Source organism: Ischnura elegans, chromosome 10, assembly GCF_921293095.1.
Source record: "Ischnura elegans chromosome 10, ioIscEleg1.1, whole genome shotgun sequence".
Taxonomy (NCBI): Eukaryota; Metazoa; Arthropoda; class Insecta; order Odonata; family Coenagrionidae; genus Ischnura; species Ischnura elegans.
In genome coordinates this window covers 57,740,055-57,763,564 of record NC_060255.1, presented here as the reverse complement: position 1 = coordinate 57,763,564, position 23,510 = coordinate 57,740,055, and the positions used below count along the sequence as shown (strand labels likewise).

The following is a 23,510-nucleotide window of genomic DNA, read 5'->3' as shown; positions in this document are numbered from 1 at the left end:
AAATTCGGTTACGAAAGTGTTTACTCCCTCGCTAGCAGGTGACTATGCGCGCGAAGCGAGGCGGAAGGGGAGGATGACTCGAGGCTAAGAAAGCGAAAGGCGAAATACGGCACACAAAAATACTCTTGGAGAGGACGGGAAGATGCAACACCATGGAGTTGTCGTAACAAACACTCCACTTCCTAGAGCCCCATATAGTCCTATAGGTCAACTGGGGGGGGAGGATAGGACCTAGGGGGCCAAGATTTTGAATATAAAAACTCTCAAAATCTGAAGGAAGGCAGTTGGTGTTTGGGGAGTGACAACCGGGGTGTGTATCACGAGGGGTCGTCACTTGGTGCAGCAGAGATCGCCCGTCTACTCCGTGCCGTATTGAGATACCCTGTCGGTAACCAGTACTTTCCCGGCATCCCGCGAACATCCAAGGGAAAAGCGAGAGTATCAGCCTTGCCGAACGCCCGACGTCTATCCGCCTCTTCGCGACCTCCGCCTGTTCAAGCCGGTACGCTTCTCGGGAGACCCAAAGGTAAAGTGCCTTTTCCTATCTATAAAAACTACAGCTTGAATCAATTCATTGCTTACGGCACCCTAAGGCAAGGACCCACACGGCGAAGCCGAGTTCGATCCCCGTCGCACAACAGAGCACGGGGCGGACGCTACACTTGATATAGAGTCAAGGCACCATTCATCGAGGCAACCACAAGAGCAAATAGTAAAATTTCATGATCACCATCAAGTCCCACATATCAATACACGCATTTGAAAACTTGCTCAAATACTAACAAATACAGTCGAACTTGGTTAATACACTCTAGAATTCATGGCATAACTAGAGAAAGTAGACTTGTTCGCAAATGGAATGAAATCAAGAGTATTCAGTGGAAAAGAAGTATTGAGAAAATCATCTCGAACTTTTAACTTTACAATTCCTTAACAATTACTGCATTGCAACCATGGTTACAAAATCTGATGCAATCATATCAGTTACTACCAACACCATGGTAGCAGTGAAATAACTTTTCTTGGAATCACAAAGTGAAAAACCTTCATCCATGATGAATTCGAAAGAAGTGACCATGTAAACCATCACCCACAATCTAACAATAGCAGGAAGATTTAAAGCCAATAAAACTTAAGAAGACTATGTATTTTATGTTTTCATCAGACCAAAAAAAAAGGATTCCGATTGATTTTGATTAAAAATCAGATTTATACTAAATCCATCACTTAACAACTGTACAAACTTGTATTCACGAAACCAGTTGGTGGAAATTCCACTTCGAAAGGATGGCCCCTGTGAACACGAAGTAAACCCTTGGGGTCCAGAATTCTTTGTAAACCACATCAGCATGAATATAATTACGTTCATACCAATGCATGGCAGTCTCCTCACACAGAAATAAGTGGCTGAGTCCTTTGTGAAGATAGGTCACTGTCCTGCAAGAGTGGAGGGTCACTTGCCACTGAAGAACTTGACGCCATGAACATCTCGATGGCACCTTGAAGGCTCAGCATACGACACGTCAGCTCCTCCTCATCCCGCAAGCAATCCTGCAACTTGCGCAGCAATAGGGCCATGTCAGGAGACTGGTGGATGGAGTCGCCATATACGTCTGGAACAACAAGAGAGAACAGAGCATACAGAGGATGCTTATCCACCACCACCACTTACAGCACAACCCCAGCATAACACACCCCTATTTAGAAAATTTTACAAAACCACCACGTAACAAAGACACAGCCTGAGTCCCAGGCCCTACTTATACATTATGCCAGGAGAAACACCTCCCTTAACAAAGTCTGCAAGTAGGCTTCAGTTAGGAAAATGACCCCCTAGCAAAATTTTTCTCTAGAAAATGATTTCACAAAGTACGAATTGATTACGAAGTTCATGGGACCAAAAACCCGGAGGTTTATAATAACAAACTTCGTAAAAGCATTATTTAGGAATCATCGCAAAAAAAAATACCTTGACAATATTCTCATCAATCTCCCATACTTATAGTCATGTCACGGAATAGCTTTTGAGTCAGGTGTATGATATACGCGATAAAATTATGAACAAATAAAGTTAATCCTGGATAAACGAACAAGATGCATTGCGAGATGCTGTTTGAAAGTCGACAAGGCATGGAACAGTGTTGTTATCCTGCAGAATGCAACACTGCATTATAATTTAGCATTAACTCACGATTGTGACAAACTGATTTAGCTAAGCATGCAACGAGGCTAGGGCCAAAAAAAATTCACTGTCCGCAGGAGGGAAGAACAAGCAAAACACTGAACAGTTCCTAACTTCACAACGGATTAATTGATACTTTGTTCACACTGTGCTCCTCGAAGTGCGGGTTCCTCTACGCAAAACCTCTATGTTGCATCAGCCCACTACATAGGTGCCAAATTTGGAATTTCAGGCACATTTGACTTTTTTCCATGTCTGTATCTTTGAAAGTCGAATTTTCGTCAGAAGAGGACTTATCATACGTCAAACTTACGATCCGTAGTGAGTGGGTCACCATGATTCCGTAGGAATGAAGCTTAATACATGATATGCGTGAATACTGAAGTAACTCCCACTGTAGAAAGAACCATAACTAATGCTCTTGGGCACAGTGCACGAAAAGAACTTAAACGTAGCGCAATGATTATGACGTGACATAGTGTATATCCACCTAAATGCCATTGCTTACCCGTGGAACTTTGTAATGAAGTTCATTTTATAACCACCAGGATTGTGGTTTGTAATTTCATAATAACAAAAACTTCACAGTAACGCTTCTTTTACTATGGATTTAATTAGCCTTTTTGTTCGAACCAACGATTTACTTAGTAAAACGATAACTTTGTAATAACCTTGTTCATATTAATGAGAGTTTACTGCACTACCTTTTTTAATGCAATTTTACTTCCATATTTCACATTATGTTGTTGTGACCTATAGCCTTGTTTTCACACATCTGATTGGTTGTTGCCTCAAGCTATGCAGCTAATCTGAAGCAGGAACACCACTGTGGCCTATGAGGCCTTCTAATTTACAATTTTCCAGCTTGTCATTGACATCTCATCATGGATATCATATTTGGCGGAGGGCACACTGTGTTATTAGGCATTTATTCATTCTTAATCCCTAAAATACATCATTTAGGAGCTGAGACCACACAATCTGCAGATGCCAGCATGGTTAGTGAAGAAATTTTGATGCCTACAGACACCCAAACACAAAAGAATGTCTAATGTATGATCGTGTGTGCATACTTCTGGCACTAGATGCCCTCAACCGGAGATATGTGCAGAGACATCGCAATGAACAAATTAAGAATATTTTTTAACATCAGGGTATTCCATGGTATGACATTCCTTAAATATTATCACTTTTACTTCATAAAATTATAACCAGATAAAATAAACCACAGTGAAAAAAATCAAACTTTAGGCACTCACCTAACATAATATTGGACGTGTCCATCAGCACCTGGGCAAACCGATAATCACCCATGTACCTCACGATAAACTTCACAAACCTCATCAGGAACTTGTGATCCCTGCCAGCCAATGCACCGTGAAGGCCTTTGCGCCTGCAACACAAAAGATGGGGGAACATTTAAACCAAGGATGAAATTTTTCACAAGAACATTTCATGGTGAATTTCATCCATAGTGAGAATAAATTTGCACCCGTGCACGTGAATGCATACAAAGTTACTAGCTTCGACCAGTGCTTAGAAAATTAATAACTGCCAAAATGAAAGCAGCACCCCACACTTAAGGATACATGGAGACACAAACCACTAACTCATCACTTTGAGCAGAAAAGACATGAAACAGTAAGCTGCACATGATATATCCCAACAATCAATGTAATGGGGCTTACGACATTGCCTTAATGACCGACAATATGGTCCCGTCTAAAATGGGCATTAAGATGTATGAAATTTAGTCAGAAAGTGAACTGGAAAACAGCGAAATAAGTATTACTACACCAACCTTATCAATTCCTGTAGCACGCTCACAGTGACTGAAGGAGTCCGATTCACTATATAACGTGCCATCACTGAGTCTAGGACTTTGGAATACTCAAACTTTCTGAGGAGTTTGTCATGTCTGGCCATCAATTTCCCAGCCTCCTCAGCCACAAAGACATCCACTGCCGTTGGCCGGAAATTTTCCGGGATGTACCGGAAGTTCCTCTTCTTCACTTCCCTTTTGGTTGGTTTTGCCTCTGTCTCTCGTCGCACCATTGATATCAGCCCATCAGTGAAGCCTACCGCCAGCGTACTGTCATGTTCCTGGGAAGAAAGCATACATTCTAGGAATGAATAGCCGTAAAAGGCCACAAAAAATTAATACACGAGGTACATGGCACCAAATACAAGCATGCATCCATTGCGAAACCAATGAAACACATTCTTAGGCAGGGATTGGGTTGGTGTGGTGATTAGAGTATCCGATGGACACCTCTCGGGCCTAGATTCAAATCCTGGCAGTGGCAGACCATTTTCGGAGGTTGCCTGATCCCTGCTTGAGTGCCGTGTGGAAGGAACTTCAAATGCTTATGGTATTTGGGGAGGCTACAGACAGCTTAGGTCTTTTGCACCATAGGGAAGAAAGGGTCAAAAAGGATCAACATTAGCCTGCTCTATAGAAAAGGTGCCGAGCAAACCAAAGCTTAAAGTCCCATGTGACGGACAGTGTGTTTGAAGCCTTTGTGGTGTTTTTGGCGGTGAAATAAATATAAGTAAAAAATGCAACAATGTCCGTCACATGGGACTTTAAGCGTGGTCCGCTTGGCACCTTTCGTTAAGAACAGGATAATGCTGACCATTTCTTTCCTATGATGACCTAAGCTGTTAGTTGCCTCCCCAAATACCATACCAAACCTTTCTATACTGCTGTATTATGACAAAACAATCTGTGAAACTCAGTATTGCTAAAATCCAAATGATCAAGTAATTCACAGCATAAGGCAAGAGGCCTCCTCGCAGATTAATCGCAAATTAATGATCATCAGCTTTAAATCAAAGACTTTATTGATTGACTAGGAGAAAGATTGTTATTACCCCAAATTCCCAAAAACAACAGTCAGGTCACCCTTTGGTTGTTATCCGCATATCCCAAAAATTTCAAGCGTAACGCATTCTTACATATTGCATGCAGGACACTTGCAGAATCTTGACCACCAGAATTCATTTTCTCTGAACCATTGAAATTCTCATTTGAAAAAAGAAGGAAATTTTTATCACTTTCAGGACCACCATAATTTCTCTTATTTAATATTTTAATGCTAGCAGTTATTTTTGTTTAGTGCTAAACTGATAATTCTTACGCATAATATGCATCGAATAACTAAATTTTTTTTAAATACCCGCATAACATGCACATTACATTTGGAAATTCAGGGTACAATAGCAAGAGAGAACCCATTCTGGTCATACATAATTTGCAATTAAAATAAGTTCTGGACAACATATCACATTTTGGTGGCTAAGAATGCCTCAAACACTTGCGAGTGGATAAAAGACATAAGAGCATAGAATATACAGTGGAACTTGGTTATAACGGCATCAGCTGCAACGTCAACTCGGGTTTGACGTCACATTGTATACAGACCAGCCAAAATTGAACATTTTATGTTGTACAAAAACCCGTTTTTATCATCAACAAATATTGCGACGCTCGGGTGTAGTGTCAAAAGTTTTGCGATTCTTATGTTGCAAAAGTGGTAGTGTTATTGTATTATGTCAAAAAGTTCATAGAAACCATGTGTATAAACATCAAAAGCAAAAACAGGTCACAAGCTGGACGTTGAGCTGGTGACGGGATGCAACTCTTTTGCTTACAAAATCTCATAGGCTCCTTTTCTAGGCAAACTTTGTAATTGGTGTCTGGAGGGAGCGGGGGCTGTCCCGAATACCTAGGTCTTATCCCTTCCCACCTACTTTCACTCAGATTTAAGGCTCCCTTTTTATAACGTCTCCCGGATATAACGTTAAAAATCTTCTGGTCCCTTTGATGACGTTATAACCAAGTTTCACTGTATATTAAAATGAGAGAGAGGGAATAAAAAAGTAATGAACTCACGCTGACTCCAAGACTCAAAATGGACGTGCGGTAGTCAAGTGTGTGAACCACATGGTAGGTCGACACGTCATATATCTTGACGTGACGGTCGAGAGATCCTGAGAGCAGGCGCTTGCCGTTGGAGGCCAGCCGCAAGCACGTCACTGTCTTGTGGTGTTGGGACAGCTTCGCCAGCAGCCGACCACCTGCCATTGCATCCCACACCTTCACCTGAGTACCTCCTGCACGCAAAAAAAAAACAAACAAACAAAAAAAACACATGAATTTAACAAGAGGGAGGAAGTCATTAGAGCTGAAATCTAAAGCTGACTTTTCCAGATGGTGAATAGATGTATTTTGCAGAATAGGGTATTTTCCTTCATCATGGAAATCAAAATCTACTAATTGCAAGTTGTGCCTCACTATTTGCACGATAATCATGCGTAAATGACGAAAAATAAGAAATCCTGCTAAACTGAAATATAAGCTCAAAATAATCGCCATTATGGTACTCTTAACTTAGATGCCAAGCATGGTGCAGCAGAAGTAGGTGGGATAAAGATTAGCAATGCCAGTGCCAGAAGTTGGGAATGCAGGGCCAGGCAGTCAATTTGCTTCCCTCTGCCTCTCGTATCTTCAGCGGATTAATTCACACTAATTGCCATGGGGAAAAAACCCCTGGATCCAGAATCAAACCATGGACCTTCACGCTATCCACATTCCTTAACATGGCAGTTAAAGTGAATTTAATGAGGCAGTTTTGAAATTAACCACAATTAAAGGGTTTGTTTGGGGGTGTTCAAAAGCTTCAACTGCGATTTGAGCTCAGAATCTTTGGATCATCAGCCAATTTCTAGAATATTCTTTTTCCTGACTCATGGAGGATAGACAGGAGGGAGCTAGTAGCCAATCAGAGGTGCTGTTCCCACCAACTCACTTTTTCCCTCCCCTTCATGCAGCAGGCCAGCATTGCCAGTCCGTGAAAGTAAATGCCACTCACTCAAAAGCAACCCACGCAAATGAACGCTGTGCCATCCACAGATTACTATTTTGGCAACACTGTGGGCTGGAGAGTGATTCTTACTGCATGGAAGTCACAGAAAGCCGTTTTCCAATTTGCAATTATTCACTCTTCGTGCACTTTACGATCGTCAACTTACGAGGGTGGATCTTCCACCCTCATAAGTTGTCGTAGGTGGAGGGTGGGTACGTCTTCCAGCAAGGGTGGATCCAATTGGCGAGGGCGCAAGGGAACGAAGGGTAAGTGAACAAGGGATCGCGGATGCTCCCTTGTTAACATGCCCTCGTGGGAAGTGGACGTGAAAATGGCGGCAATGGAAAACTCAGAAATCTTGAATTGGAGTTTCAAGTAATTTTGTGTTTATTATGTGAGCTCTTTTACGTAATATTATATCGACATTGTGAATTCTTGCTCTTCACATGCAAAAATATAAGTATAAAGGTTAAATTGATTATTAAATCAACCACCAGATGTGCTAACACTGCCCCGCGCATCACACTTCGTTACTGTCAATAGTTCGCACTATTTCCGTTCACACTTTAAGGCTCCCGGATACCTAGTCCAAAAACTACGCTGCAGACGTCTGGGCCGATTCGTCTGACGCCTCTGTTATTCTATGCACATAACATTTGAATGCATATTTACGAAGAAGAAAGATCGATATTTGAAAAGATTATCGTAATTTTTCATTTCTCGTTTTTCACGCTGCAATATTGACCACGGAAAAACACGAAATCCGGTAAAATTGGCTGCCTGCTACGGCGTGTATAATGACGAAACCCAAAATGTTTTACAGTCTTTATAAACTTTAATCCTTTATCTTCATATTAATTTATACTATTTTAATGTAGTCCTCATAGAAGCGGCACTAAATCAATCTATGCGAACCTTTGCACGCTATTTTTGCGCTCTCCACGGCGGCGACGTTCTCCCGTTCACATCGCCCTCAGCCACTGAGCGAGTCTCATCGTGGCAGTGGAAGGGGACAACGCTTGTATGGAGTCTCTTGCCTTCAGTTCGCCGGCAGCCGCCGAGCTGCCGGGTATGGCGGGAGAGAATGCTGCGTCATTGCTCTTTGCCGCGTGAGGGTCGCTCTTGTATGTGTGATGCGTGCTTTGGAGCCGAATTTTAATCTTGTCCAACAACACGCTAAAGGACATGAATTGTTTCACGGTAGGAGCGCAGAACGCCACGTACTATTTAACAGTGCCTTATTGCCAAAATACTGTCATACCATGATGATTTTTCCCTGACTCTTTTGTTCCGATGCAATTACAAAAAAAAACATATCAATACAACCAAGATGCATTTCCCACATTGCATGCGAGGAGATATACTTCGTACATTTGCTATCGGTAATGCCGGTTTATTCTCAGCGAGGAGGATTGCTACAAATGACCCTGGTCAGTTTATATCCGCTTCAGTACTGCATTTTACCCTGATACATCTGTTCATTTCGAGATTAAAAGTTTCCTCTCATCGGTGCAATCTCCCTTGCCATAATTTTATACGAAAAATAAGATCAATTACATTAATTCTGCTAAAAATGAAAGATTAGCTTTATATTTATGAGTCTCGAATGTTTATTTTTTAAGAAATTCATTAGTTTAAATGCCTAAAATTATGTAACAAATATAATTCTTGATAGCTCGAGTCACGTCATAGATTACGCATCGTATACCAGCGTGCAGATTTACATCCGTGTGTTCTATCACCGAAATTTTCCATTTTTTGTAATTGAAGTTTTTTATAACGTGCAAGTCAAGAACTCATGGACAACTTGTACTATGCATGATGCATGGAAACATGTTTGCTTAATTCATAAAAAACTTGCTAATTCTAAATTGGCAATTGTAATAAAAAATGCTAATTCTTCGGTGCATGCATTTGTCAATTGACAGGAAAATATTTAAGACATCGGTCTCTTACAACCCACGCTTGCACTCTACGGTCCCTAAAATAGAATTTTTCTTGGCTTCTTTTTTGTCTATTTGATCAATTGAGCCGGAAACTTAGATGAGTAAGTTATAATGCAAAAGATATGGCAGCATTTTCGAATTCGTTATTCCTACATACAGGGTAATGGTCTAATTTTTCTGTGGAATGAGTGTCGTTTTTTGGAAACTTAAAAATAGATAAAATATTTTAGGACTAGTTTTGTGTCTCTCATTATTTTAAACTTAAACAGAATATCATATCGCACACTATTTAATTGATTCAGGGATCCATAATTTTTTAAAGAGGTAACAGGATGCACGAATGAGGAAAGGATTCCGCACTCGCGTCATCGCAATCCACGCAACACCGCATATTTTGATATTTTGCAGCATAAAAATGAGATAATTTGATTCTCATCTTCCCACTGTCCTATTCGTCTCTCGTCAATCCTTAGACCCTTGGTTTTTACTGCAAGTTCGCTCGCAGTTTCATCATTATCAAGTAAGCCTTATAAATCGAAAAAATAGGCATCAGTTTCAAATAATGTTACATTTTCATGGGTATCGAGTGAAGGACTTCTGGTTAAATTAGAATGAAATCACTATGGCAAATGCTTATTTCTTTTATCGGAATAATCTTATATTTCCCTTGGATTGGAACTGCCCGAAGATTTTTTTAATCTGGGACGGAAGTCATTGGAATATATGGTTGCACTGGACGCTTCCTCCGAGACGATACAAGTTCAAATCACGCAAGTGATAAAACAGAGTAGCTATTATGGGCTTATCTTGAACTGTTCGTGATATCTGGTGATTTTTCCGGGTATTCTTCCGCGTTTATCCATTTTTAGGACGATATTTCGCCAAGGTTCCAGTTGGTTTCCTAGGTCCACTGAAGTGTCGATGAAGAACAAAGAAGGCCGCTACTACCCGAGAATAATCAGGGAGGCAATTGAAATCGCCACAACAACAAAGAACTTCAACCTTGAAGACGGCTACACTCTCTCCAGCGCGAGGAAACGGGTCCTCAAAGATCGCAACCAATCAAGGCACACCTCCACAAAAAAGGCGGAAAACGGGGTGTATATAATATGAACAACTTTATGCATCTTTTCAGTGACATCAAAACTATCGAAAAACTTGCCCAACATCCTTGCATCTGGGCGGAGACCTCAATGGCAAAAATACCGACTGGGACTTCAAAACTTTCGCCAGAAAAGCGAAATATAAAAACACCACAAAAACCTACTATGGAACTGAAGAAATCCCTGATTCCAAGGAGGTAAAATTCCTAGGAATAATGCTGGATCCAAAGCTCTCTTAGAACAATCATATAGCTTACGCCACCAATAAGACACAAGCAGCAAACAATTCCCTCAACCCTCTGCTCAACAGGAGAAGCCGAATGAAACTCGACACCAAAAGAACAATCTACCTTGCCATGTTAGGCCCTCTTCTCACTTACAGCTACCCAGCATGGGCAGGGACTTCATACTCCAATCTAAGCAAACTATACGTCAGCCAAAACAAGATACTCAGACGAATTGTTGATGCACCATGGTTCCTCAGAAATGACTATATCGCAAATAACCTAAACATTCCTCCCCTCTCCCAACACCAAATCACTAAATACAATAGACAACACTCTCATACACGACATATGGGACTACCATCTTTTCAGTGGACCTGAGGAAGCCAACTGAAATGTAGGGGAAATATTGTCCTAAAAATGGATAAACGCGGAAGAATACCCGGAAAATCACCAGATATCATCATAATCTCCGCGGAAGCTTACTTGGAAACTATTGAACCGCTCGTTCACATCACTGGGCCTTAGGTCGTAGGCGGCGGAAGACTGACTTGATGTTTGTGTGTTCATTGATGTTGCCACTTGGTCCTCCACCTCTGGCAGCCCTTCCTTACTCTAGAATTTATACGCTATTATTATTAATAAAACATGTGCACCTTCCCATACACAATTTCGTCGATTTACCTGCGAAGCCAATATTTGCAGTAAATACGCCGCAAAAAGCATATTTTTTAACGATATATTTTTTTTACTCACGTCTCGAACTGAAAGCTTTGGTTGAATAAGTAATCGTCTCCAGAATCTCCCAAAGAACAAAGGAACATATTCACCAATAAAATAACTTTTTAACAATTTTATCAATTTACTTTTCATGCGTGAATAGATTATGTGACCATTCACGCCCATTCTAACATTGGCAACAACGTCCTCCAACGATACACCGCCTGAAAATAGCCAAAATTATTGAGTCCGTCGTGCATCGATACTTATTTGTCAATTTATCTGTAGCATTTTATAAAAGTAATATAGTAAAAAAAATATAAAATTAATTTTTTGCGATAGATATGTTATGCTTCGTTAGTTTTTACCAGAAAGACTTCTGCCGGGAATTGCATTTGAAAAGGGATTTGAAAGTTTTCTTTACAGAGTAGCGCCATGCAAATTGCATTAACATATGAAAAAATATGATATAAAAGTGAAAAGCAAAGAAAAGAAAGCATATTTTTTCATGAAGAAAGCATTGGTGAAGTGGTATAGCACCCTTGTCCGAAACTTATTTTATTGCTGGCACTGATAACTCAACATTTTTATATATCTCACAGCGAGCATCATTGTAATATATGGTAATGAACAAATTGATAATATTAACAGTGACTCCAGAGATGCTACAAATACAGATCTAGAAGATACTCCGCAAACCAACAAAACAAAATCTGACGCAGAAATTGCCCATATGGTGATGGTAGAATTTATGCCACCTCCCATCCCACATAAATATTGTGGTGGATATATGTTATGGTAGAGAGGAAAGTTAACTTCAAAAGTAGCTTTAGTATTAATTGGGAAGCTGAGTAAGACAACGGTATTAATTAATCCGGTAAGCGGTATGGATTCTGGTTGTAGAGTTTGAGGAACGACCCACCGACTTAGTAGCAGTTCAAGTCTACAAGTCCGCTATCATTCGTATGGAGATAGAAGTAGACGAGGTAATAATAAGTGAAATGCCTGGTTTAAAAAAACCAAGTAATGATGGGGAAGTATAACGCCTCAGTCGGGGAGGGAGGAAGGGCTGGGAAATAGGAGATTTTGGGTTAGGAAACGCGAAACGAGCGGGAAGAGAAATCAAAAAAATATTGCAGGAGAAACAAGTTATTCGTCACAAAGACCTAGTCCAATTATCCTAAAGTGCAAAAGTCCACCAGGAAGAGTCCAAGGGATACGGAGATACATCAGAAAGACCACATAATAGTAAAACAGATGTAAAGGAATGGCGAAAAATATATCCCATTCTCCCTAAGGTGAACGAAACGAAACGAAATATTCAAAAGACTCGTAAAATAATAAAGGTGAGGAAATAGAACGTTGAAACTTTAATGGGAATGCGAGGATAGATTACTAGAAACCTCTGGAGATTCGTATGACAAAGAAAACTAGGATAACGAAGGAAATTAAAAAAGAAATGGCGGTGATAAGGAAGTGGAAGAACGTAGACACAGTACAGGGAAAATTCTAAGTAAACATAATCATCTATTACGGTGAGAAACTAAGAAGGGAGAAAGAATTGGTGGAAAACAAGGAGAGAGACTGCGAGGAAATGGAAAAGATTCAGAAGTAACGAGAGGTAGATGCGTTGTACGTCAAGGTGAAGTCGCTATCTGGCGGCAAAAGAGGACAAGCCATGTCAAAAATTAATGCTAAAAATGGAAGAATGCTAACTGAGCAAATCGAAGTTCAGAGTAGATGGATGGGGAAAGAGGAGGATCTGCATGGCATCGGAAACAGGCAGGAAAGATTTAACATGTAGAAGAAGCAGTGGTGTGGCATAATCTTGAGCCAAGGAAGAGGCCGCTTCTAAGACATGGAAATCAAGGGAGCTCTCCCTGATATGACCTTCGTCTCCCTGATTTCGCGACAATGGAAAATAAGGCAAAGTGGTAATGAGAATATTAAAGAGAAGAATAGAGAAAAGGACTATCGATTACTTGGGCGAAGATCAGTTTGTATTCAGAAAAGGTAAGTAAAGATGTTGTTGAAGTTTATTCGGGATTGCCACCGGATAAGGTTCTCCATCTCTGCCGACGTTTCGATGGCCATCGTCATCAAGCCCTGATGACGATGGACGACTCGGCCATCGAAACGTCGGCAGAGATGGAGAACCTTATCCGGTGGCAATCCCGAATAAACTTCAACAACATCATACGCCGGGAAAACCTCAGATCTTTCTTCGGTAAGTAAAGATGCTATTGCGGTTATGAGGTCGCTCGTGAAGAGGAACCTAAGCTATAATCAGGTTGTGTTTGCCTTATTCGTGGATTTTGAAAAAGTATTTCATAGAGTGGACTGGACAAAATTATGGATATTCTCAAGAAAATAGGCGTCAGTTGGAGGGATAGGCGACTCATTTGTAATCTTCATTTGGCCAATACTGCGCAAGTGAAGGTAGCGGACGGAGAAACTGGGAGGGCAAGCTTTGCCCGAGTAGTAGGGCAAGACTTTTCACTATCTCCATTGTTTTCTGGAGTATACGCTGAGGTGATGGCAAGAGAAGCGTGGGATGAGGTGGGAACTGAAGTAAAAGTGGGAGGAATGATGTAAAATCAGTAAGGTTCACGGACGATCAGGCGTTGATTAGCCAGTCAGCAAGAGGGCTTATGAGTATAGTGGATGCATTAGACAAGAGATGCGATGAATATGGCATGAGGATTACTCACAAGAAGACTAAAGTCATAATTAAGTTAACCAAATTTCCAGGAAATATAAAATTATCCACGCAACGCTTTACTCCCTCCGAAGTAAATGTTACCATAGAGTAAGAATATATACTTACTCTATGATGTTACCCAAAATTTATTAAAACAATTAATAATGTGTTAGTACAATCATAATTAAACTACTTGATAACCTTCTGGGGAGGGGTATTAAAGTTCGAGCAATTGGTTGCTGATTCTCCAAAAAGCAATAGCTTGATTGCTATCAAATATAATTTGAACCGTCCTTACCTATATTTGTAGATTTACAGTTCTCCCTTTACGTCATCATAACCTTTTCTAAGTATTCAAAATTTTCTACCCCATAAGAGGATATAAACCTAAAGAAGAAGCCGAAAACAATGCATTAAATTTAAGATCTACAAAAATTTATATTTTGCCGACGCGTAATTTTTCCGTTCAAACGCTCATTTATCTATGTAAGACGAAATTGTTTTCTTGATGGTCAGAAATTATAAGAGGATCAAATAGTTTAACATATTTTTTAAAGATTAAGTAAGTGGTAACTTATTGTAGAAAATCCAAATAAATTAATTGGTTGATAGTGCGTTTAATGCTCAATATATTTTTTTTGCACGGCAGGCTGAGATTTAACAAAAATTGCTATTTTTTCGAGCATTTATTATGTTTCGTATCTGGTCTCAGCTTACTAATTTTTTCAATTCGTATTGTCATTTGTTTTGAGGTATCCTACAGGCAAGACCTAAATGGGATTCCTACTTTATCCTAATTTATTTGAAATGCGCTCTTAATGATGATTCCACGGATAAATAAAAATAAATTGGTCAACTTATTATTTATGCGGTTCGTAAAGAGTCACGAGCTACGATTGAGACACAAGATAAAAGTAGGTGGACAAGAACGGAGAAAGTGAAGCGGACGTAGACGAAGAAGAACGACGAAGTGTAGGACATAGTAAGGGAGGAGAGAAAACTGTGTTACAGGAAAGAATGTTGGTTAAGTGAGAGATAGAAAGGAAATAAGAGATTTGATGGAAAGGAATTTCATAGTGAATTGAAGAGGAAATGATAGGAGGAAGTACAGCCAGAATGTTTAGTAAATACTCATTACAAACCTACCTTAATCGGTAGGTTACTTTAGTAATTATATATAAATTTTGGCACATATTTTTGTACGGATTATAGTTATGAAATTTTTATAAGTGATTAAAATACCATAGCATGCGTCTTCGTTATCCCTAACGTCCAGTTGCAGCCTTCAGGAAGAAGAAATTTCCTCCCGAGATTCCACACTTGATGATTACTGTGAAATCCGATAAGGAAATATTTATCTGAAGCGAAGATCAAAAGTTTCTTTGAAATCCAGGGGAAACAGAATACTCCACGAAATATACGAAATAATATAGAAACGCATTGTATATTTTTCTTTTGTACTCCAAGTGGATTTAATAAAAAAATTAGATGGACAAGGCTTTATGGGAAAACCTCATGGACGAGAAGTTAAAAACATTTTACCTTCTTCCAGAAATACTTAAATTGGAAAAACTAAGAAATTAATATTTTTATGTATCGGGAGTTACGTTTTTCATTGAAAACGAAATCTCTAAAACATTTTGACGGGTTGAAACACCATGAAGAACAAACGATATTCTCAAAAATGTCAAGGAATAATAAAACTGTACCTTTCAATTCTTACTTGCCTGATTTTCTCGCTACTACATGAGATTGCTTTAATTAGTAACCAAATCAATTATTAGAAATTTTTTGAATACTTCCGGGTTTTTGGAGACGAAATTTCACCAATCTCTGTGCTCTACACTTCCGTAAATAATATCCATTTCCCAATCTCGAAGACCACCGTGTTGCCTTGAGATTCGTCTACTTCCATGCGGCGCAGAGGCTGAGCACGGTGACACTCGGCTGTTCAACAGTCGCAAACCCGAGCGAGAAGGTTCCCAAAATTTCAGTCATCTGAACCCATCCCCTCCACATCGCCTCCCCTCCCTTCCCTAAACACTGCCCCCTATGTTCCCTGCCTCGAGTCCAAGGCCAGTTGCTAGTCGGCTAGGCTCGCTAGCCACTAGGCCGAGTTTTTGAGGGGTGGGGGGAAAGATCCACAACTCGAAAGTGGCCGATGTATCCGGGAGCCTTAAGGTGCCAGTAGAGCATTAGTAAGGGAGCAGGGTGCAAGGGAGAAAGGGAACAAGGGAATGAGTGCAAACTACGTGGATTGGAAAACAGCCACAGAGTCCTCCTCCACACTTTCATGTACCACTCTTCTCTGATTGGATGGAAGAGAGAAAGGGTGTGCAGTGCAGTGCATACAAGGTCACCTGCCATGACTCAGGAAAAAGGGTATAGGCTACCCTGCATCCTTGAATTCCATTACAGGCATTTTAAGTTTAGAAAGCATTATCTAATGTATTCCCAACACAACATCATAGATAGATACTCTGGTTTCCCAGAAGGTTAATGATGACACGGCTGCTGATATTTCAGTTCCAATTTTCAGGTTTTCTCAATGTCAGAAGACATTTCACCATTGTCCTGAAGCAGGGTTCCCACTCTAACTAGATTATAAAATTCACGGTTTTTTCCAGGTTTTCACAGCATAAATGTCATCAAATTCACGGTGTGTAGATAAGGAATTTTAGGCAGAAATATTGATCACGTAGCAATCATCAGCTGCACGTTAACTAAAAATGTGGAAAATGCGACAAATGACTTGAATGCAAACGCAGCAATGAAACTGCTATCTCTTATGACGGCACCTATAGTAAGCAAAATTCAGGTCCGGCTAGAAGGGTGTGAGTGGGAAAATGAAGAGAGTAGGGTGGCAGGGAAGTGAAGAAGTGCCTGATTTTTTGCCAGGGTTATTTTCTTCCAATCGCAGGCTTAAGGTCAATGTGCTGTCATGGCACATGGACCAATTAATAATTGCGCTTCGAATACACGTACGCAGAAAAATACGTGGATAGTATCTGCACGTGACACGGTCTTGAAACATGATCGAAACATTGATTTTTCTTTAATTCCGTCTATCGTAGTTCTACAATCAAGTTGGAGAGATTTCTAAGGTTTTATGACGAAATTCACGGCTATTTCCAGTTTTTTTCACGGTAGACGAAATTCACGGCTTATTCACGGGTTTAAGGTTCTCACGGTTGAGTGGGAACCCCTGTGGAGTGAAACGTGAGTAGCCTTACATGATTTTAAGGTTCCACCTGAGTGAGTGTGTGTGTGTCCGTGTGTGTGCAAAGAACTAGAGTCATCTCAACACAATCCAAGTTACCTGCTGAGACGAATATTCCACCGGTTGGAAGGAAGAGCACGCTTTCAACAGGAGCACCGTGATCTACTGCCATTGTTGCCTTGCCCAAGCGAGAGTCAAACAGCTTCACACTCTGGTCGTAGCTGCCAGAGAGGACAAGGTCAGGGGAAATGGGCGAGGTGGCACCGGCACGGATGTAATCCTAGTAAAATCACCAATGGGAGAGAGAGAGACAATCAGTATTTATACCTTCTTTCCATTTCCAATCTCCCTGACTTTGTACCAATGACAACTCCATTGAATAGAGGGATTTTATGGAAAAATACACCAAGGTTTATGAGGAAATAAATTCAAGCAGCAGCAATGAAAGTAGTAGAAATAACGTAGCAGAAGTCGGCTATACCCCTTACTGCTCCACCAGGCCGGCAACAAAATGCCCACCTCACGGCTCAAATGCAGCAACACAGCAATGTGGTGTATCATCCCAAATGAAATCAACACACTAAAAAAAAAATTACCACAGATTTTGATAATGCTTCCACGTTTAAACATGATTTTCATTGCTTGTTGAGCCTCTGGGAAATTTCCTTGACCATAGCCAAATTTCCCTGACATCTCATAAACTTCCAGACCCAATTTTTATTTCCCCAACTTCCCTGACTGCTATGAATCTTGTTTTCTTCAAAGATACTTCAGTATTGTGGATGAATCCTTCACGAGATTCCCACCAGGTGGGCTGTTCAGTCAGAGCCAGCAAAGGAGGCTACTGAGATAAGGTTGGCACACAAAAACTTCAACCATGATACAGGATAATCTATCAGCCATGCATGGAAACCAGTTCTCCAGATTTTAAAGATGGCATGATAAAACAACAATGACAATGGCCAATCAGAAATGAACCTATGCATGATCGCAAGATATGTTAACCCAGACAAATTTTGACCCAGAGCTCAACAGCCTGAGGATGATGGCAGAGTTAGCCGATGTAACGTAGGCTCGGACTGATTAGCTCACCTGGTGGATATCCCATGAAGAATTCATCCACATCATGCAAGAGGAAAGCACCAAATCTTATATATTTCAGTGTAGTAAATTAGTATCAAGGGAACCACTTTATAAAACAGTACATTAGCAGCCTGTCTTCATGCCCAAGAAAAGCAAAGCAAAGGAAACAAATGTGGTAGGATATCTTTGCATCAATACTCACTGTGTGATCCTCATAGGTGAGGACTGGCTTTTCACTTGGAATGTCCCATACAATCACCGATTTATCATCCGAGAAACTTGCAATGTGGGTTTTGTCAGATGTGAAAAAATTACGGTGTACAGCACTGCAATAGAGGAAAGATGCATGTAAAGCATAAAGAATGTTGTCAGATGACAATATCAACAAAAATTTAAATAAAGAACCAAGCTACACATAAAACTAGTTATCTGATTGGACATTATAAAACAGCTGGAAAACCATAGATCAGGGAAACATAGTTGGTGCATTCACTCAGTATAAAAAGATTACGATTTTAGTATTTATTAAAATGGTAGATTTACATGGAACACTTTGATAAGTATCCTAGCATATGTCCCGTCCCATATTAAAATTCTATCTTCAATCTGCAATTAGGGCTATTCCTTTTCATGTTCTATCTATAATCCCACTCCCTTACATTTTCTCCTCATTGACCGCATTCCTCCCTTCTTCATTTGCACAAAATTAATACCTCTGACATGGCTTCTAACATTCCCTTCCCACTTAGCTCTAGCTCCCTCTGAGACATACGTATCTCTACTAGAAGTTCCATCTCCTCACCCTCAAGGTCTAGTCATACATTTTCCTGTCCGCCCACATTCACCATTCTTACATTCAATTTCATTCACCATGGATAAAAAATTAATCCTATGTTCCTTAACCGAAATGTACTCTTATTAAAGGATAAATTTGGATTTTCTTTAAACACTGATCTGGCGGCAGATGCCGGAGAGCTTTAAAAAAAGTGAAGAACACGAATCATGCATGAGAAGAAGCAGAAGAAACTTGTACCGTACAGTACCGTATAAGCGCGTGTAAGAGGCGCACCTTTTTTCCCAAACATTGCAGCCGAAAATGGGGGTGCGCCTTTTACACAAACTTCTTATCTTCCCCCCCTCCCCTTCACCGGTTGCAAGTTCAAGGGGAACTGAGTGGCCTTGGTTTTCAGCCTGAGTAAGTCATCTGAAACCCTGGGTCAAAATCAAGCGTCAGGCAGGGGAGTTTCTCCCTTACTGACGTATTTTTAAAATGCTCCTGTTTGAATTTCTTGCAAGCATCGCGCCGTCACGTCGGTACCCCAGAGGTGAACATTGAAAAGATCGCGCGGGGTGATTCGCTCCGGAGCGTGCGCTAAATTTACTGCCACGAGTCACTTATATCCCGCGGCATTTATACTGCATATAGTAATCGCTTATCAAACGTATAGAAACGCGTAGTTTTGAAGGACATACCTGATTCGTCAACATCTGTCTTGGCGAGCAATTTCCATTACGCTGAGCACCTGATTTTTCAAAAATTATCTTCAGAAGCTTATATGAGGATTTTTGCCACTGAAAATTATATTGGTGTCAAAACCTGCGGTTTAAAAAATTCGAACGAGTGTGTTCATTGTTTGAACTAGCGCTGAAGGAGAGGTCGAGGGGAAGGAGTGCGCTCCATATTTCAAGCTACGAGGCTATGAGCGAAGGAGCAAGGGAAGAACACGTCCGATCTTGCGTGTGACGTCGTTGCCTTTAAAGTGAAGAGGCGAAGGCACAGCAATGTGATATACGCAGTTTGCGTTGCCTGAAGTTTCCAGTCCGTCTCGTCTTGTTTGAATGCGCTTATGCTACGCTTGTTTCTTCCGAAATTGTGCTGTTAGGACTAAGTTGAATATTAGTAGCCTTGTTTTAGCTATAAATCTTTGTGTCAATCAATTAGAGCTCAAAAAACTTAAATGCTGTCAGTTATACGTCGCGTTAGGTCCAATTCTTTTTATAACCTCGTGCGTGTCATACAATTGCTGAAAGATATCGATATATATTTTCGAGCTCAGAAGGTGACTCACCTAGCTTTTGACCTCCAGAAACTCGGAGAATTGAACCTGGTAGACCGAAAAAGGTCAGTTGGTGAGTTGGGGTAGGGATGAAACGCGTTTCCATTGATCCCCTGTAACTTGATAATTTCCTATTTTCCTATGGAGTCCCGGAAAGGAAAAAAACGGCCCCTTGCACACACACCAAATTTGGACGGCCGGTAAAATATCGGCCGATATTTTACCGGCGAAGCGATGCTTGCACACACCCCGGATTTTTACCGGTCAAACGATAAGTTGCTATGTTTTTGAGCCGGCGACGGCGATCCACAGTGACAATGGCCGGCAGCTAACCGGCATTTAGCTGGTGCCGGCGCGTGTTTGGTACGTGAGCAAGCATCAATGCTCTCCCATTGTTCACTATTGGAATGTGGACGGCCGATATTTTACCGGCCGTCCAAAATCGGTGTATGTGCAAGGGGCCTTAAATCTACGACGTGGTTATTTTACTAAGGCGCTGAGATTGCCCCGATTGTTGTCCTATCTCTTGGGAGGGTTCATGCTCTGTGCCTGTCGTGTTTTGCCTTAAAATTTTCCACGGCTGTAATTCTATTGCAATACTCCTGCGAGAGCTTTTAAACGAAATTGTTCGTGAGTAGGACAAGCAACGTAGAGCGATGACGTATGCGAAGAGAGGATCGGAACTCTTTCTACTCCCTCTTATGCCGCTATTATCGCCGCAGTTATCAAAATTTCTTCTTTCAAATAGTAATGAAAGAGGAAATTTCGATAACTGTCGATATTCCAGGCATACGTCTGCAACACCGCACGATAGGATAAAAAATACCGTAAGATTTTTTTTCTTTATAGCTTCCTTCCTCAAAATAGGGGTGCGCCTCTTACACGTGTGCGCCTCTTACACAAGCTTATACGGTATTATAATATTCATGAATTGTACATGTAATGGATAGAGTTAGAACATGACATCCTATTGTAGTTCAAACCACCTTCCTCTCCTTCCAATGGTGTAACTATTGTCTCATGGCTACAATCATTTGCCCCCAAAAGCCTTAAAAATCCAGCTAATGCACAAAATCCAAGGATGAAATTAAAACTTTAAGTTTCATTATTTTATTATCAGAATTATGTTTAGGTAGCTGTATAAAATTATAACATCAATATTAGAATATAATTCTTTCCTTGATTTGTGGAAAGCATTTGTCCTTTACTACTTACTGAAGATTGTCTTACTGCCCAAAAAATGTCTTGCCCTATGTTTCTTTGATATCCTCCCTTGTGAACAGTACAGCAACTACAATTTAAAAGTATGAAACATTTCATAGCAGATATTTCAAGTTACCTACAGCTTTTTGAAACTAATAAGGAAGAAATCTGCTAGCAAATGTAGCACAGAAAGCAAATAAAATCCCATTCCTCTGTTCACTTCAACAGAGCATCCATTTAAAAAGAATTTCTAACTTTTTAACTACAAGCGAACCTTTAGTTCATCCACTATATCTACTTAAAAAGTAAGTAACAACTTCTTTTGACGGGCGGAAATATTTTATGAAAATATCATCATCATATGCGAACGGATTACTCGTATCCCATATCCTCCTTCTTTCCAGTTGAAATCGACGTCTTTCTTTCATATATCTAGCCAATGCCCATTGAGTCATGTGTGCTCCCCCGCAATATTCATTTATTTCTTGAATCAATTGCTATATAATTGATGACACTTCCTTAATTTCTTTTATAACTCCTTAGGCGAGCACCGTTATTTAGTGTTATGACAGCCACTTAGGCAGGCCATAGTATTACAGCCTTTAGGCCATAGCTACCGCCCGACCTATGGCCTTTTGCTCAGAGTAGAATCGCTTGAAGCCATACACATGTTTCGAGGACATAGTTATAGTCGATTTCGACTTATGGCCCAGCCATACGATTAGTGGAATAACCCTGCTGGCACACATGCAGCTATCATTCAAAATATTTTTCCAAATTTCTGGGAGATATGCAATATTATTTCAGCCAACATAATGACTATGTTCATCCTTCTAGTAGTAATAATATTCATCCTTTGACAGTTATCCTCTCCCAAACACAATAATAATAGAAATTAATATGAATAATATTATGGTATGCAACCAATGCTATAGCAAAGTTTACTACACTGTATGCCGATAGGCAATAGTCACATATTCTCAAATCAAATCCAACAATTACCCTTTGTGGCCTTTGAAGACTCGCAAAAGTGACTTTGTGTTGACATCAAACAATTTAACATTGCAATCATCATCTCCGACAACCAGTAGGTGACCATCTGATCTGAAAGTGGCACCATGCGCAGCCTTTCCAAATCTACTGAAGTTCCTTGTGGCTTGCTTCAACACAGGATTAAACAACTGTACCTGAAATAAAAACAAGCAGTCAATGAACTGAATGCATACTCATGGCTAAACACACATCTAGTTACAGAAAACATAAGGAATGGCCTTTCATGAAGACCTTACTACTAAAATCATACTAGCTCACTTCCCTAGATGAAACATTGAAACAAGATCTCTAGAACTATGCTGTGATGTTTCAGAGCCATAAGGACCGTACAAATAAGTCAGCGCGAACGAAAGTATTGTTTACATTTTTTCATGCTCCAAATATTCGACCGAAATGCACACTTAAATGTTTTATAACGAAAAAAGCGCCGATATGCAGCTTCGAACTGGGTTTCATGCTAATATTAAGGTAGCTCCACAGTCAAAGCACGGTAGAGAACAAGTTCACCAAAATATGCACACGATTTGTGAGCCATCAAGTACAGGACAAAAGGCCTGTTGTACTACAATATTAGGAATCTCGAAAAATAATTATAAGAATGAAAATGTTTTACTGAACATATGAAGGATCGAACTAACGAATGATGGGATCATAATAGTTACCACCTAGTAAATGCGTACTCAATTTGGTGTAGCAACTGTTTTCGTATCGGTCTAATAAATCAAAGAGCGTTAACTTCAGTTACCGAATTGGGAGATTATTTTCGGATTAACTTACCCTGACAGAACACGTCACGGCGAAACAGAAAGGCTCCACCGGTGAGAAATCTATATAATCAATTCCTCCAAATTCTTTGAAGATAACCGGCACCTGTACAGAATCAAAAGAACATTATCACGTGGTGCACATGCCCCTAAAAACATGAATGGGGAAAATTCGTAATGGTAAACTTACTCCAAACTTTTTCCAGTAGAGAACATCATCCGTTACTTTTGTTGGAGCCCTTGCGTACGCTTTAAAATTCGTTTGCTTGAATTCCCCCATCGCAAGTACTTACAATAAATACATATCGCCGAACATGTGGAACAACAAAACAACAGATCCAGTTCCGAAGAAAAGAGTCGAATTAATTGGACAACGGCATTGATCC

At 40.3% G+C, this 23,510-nt stretch overlaps 1 protein-coding gene across 1 annotated transcript; it reads right to left on the bottom strand.

Annotated features, from left to right (window-relative positions):
* Positions 1-878: 878 nt before the first annotated feature.
* Positions 879-23,510, bottom strand: LOC124166556 (U3 small nucleolar RNA-associated protein 15 homolog). Its single transcript, XM_046544117.1, has 9 exons — positions 23,315-23,510; positions 23,138-23,230; positions 22,310-22,494; positions 18,250-18,373; positions 17,064-17,244; positions 6,078-6,298; positions 3,984-4,285; positions 3,442-3,575; positions 879-1,613 (listed from the first exon to the last, which is right to left on the bottom strand). The coding sequence occupies exons 1-9, from the start codon at positions 23,402-23,404 to the stop codon at positions 1,390-1,392; spliced, it is 1,554 nt and encodes a 517-aa protein (XP_046400073.1). The 5' UTR covers positions 23,405-23,510; the 3' UTR covers positions 879-1,389.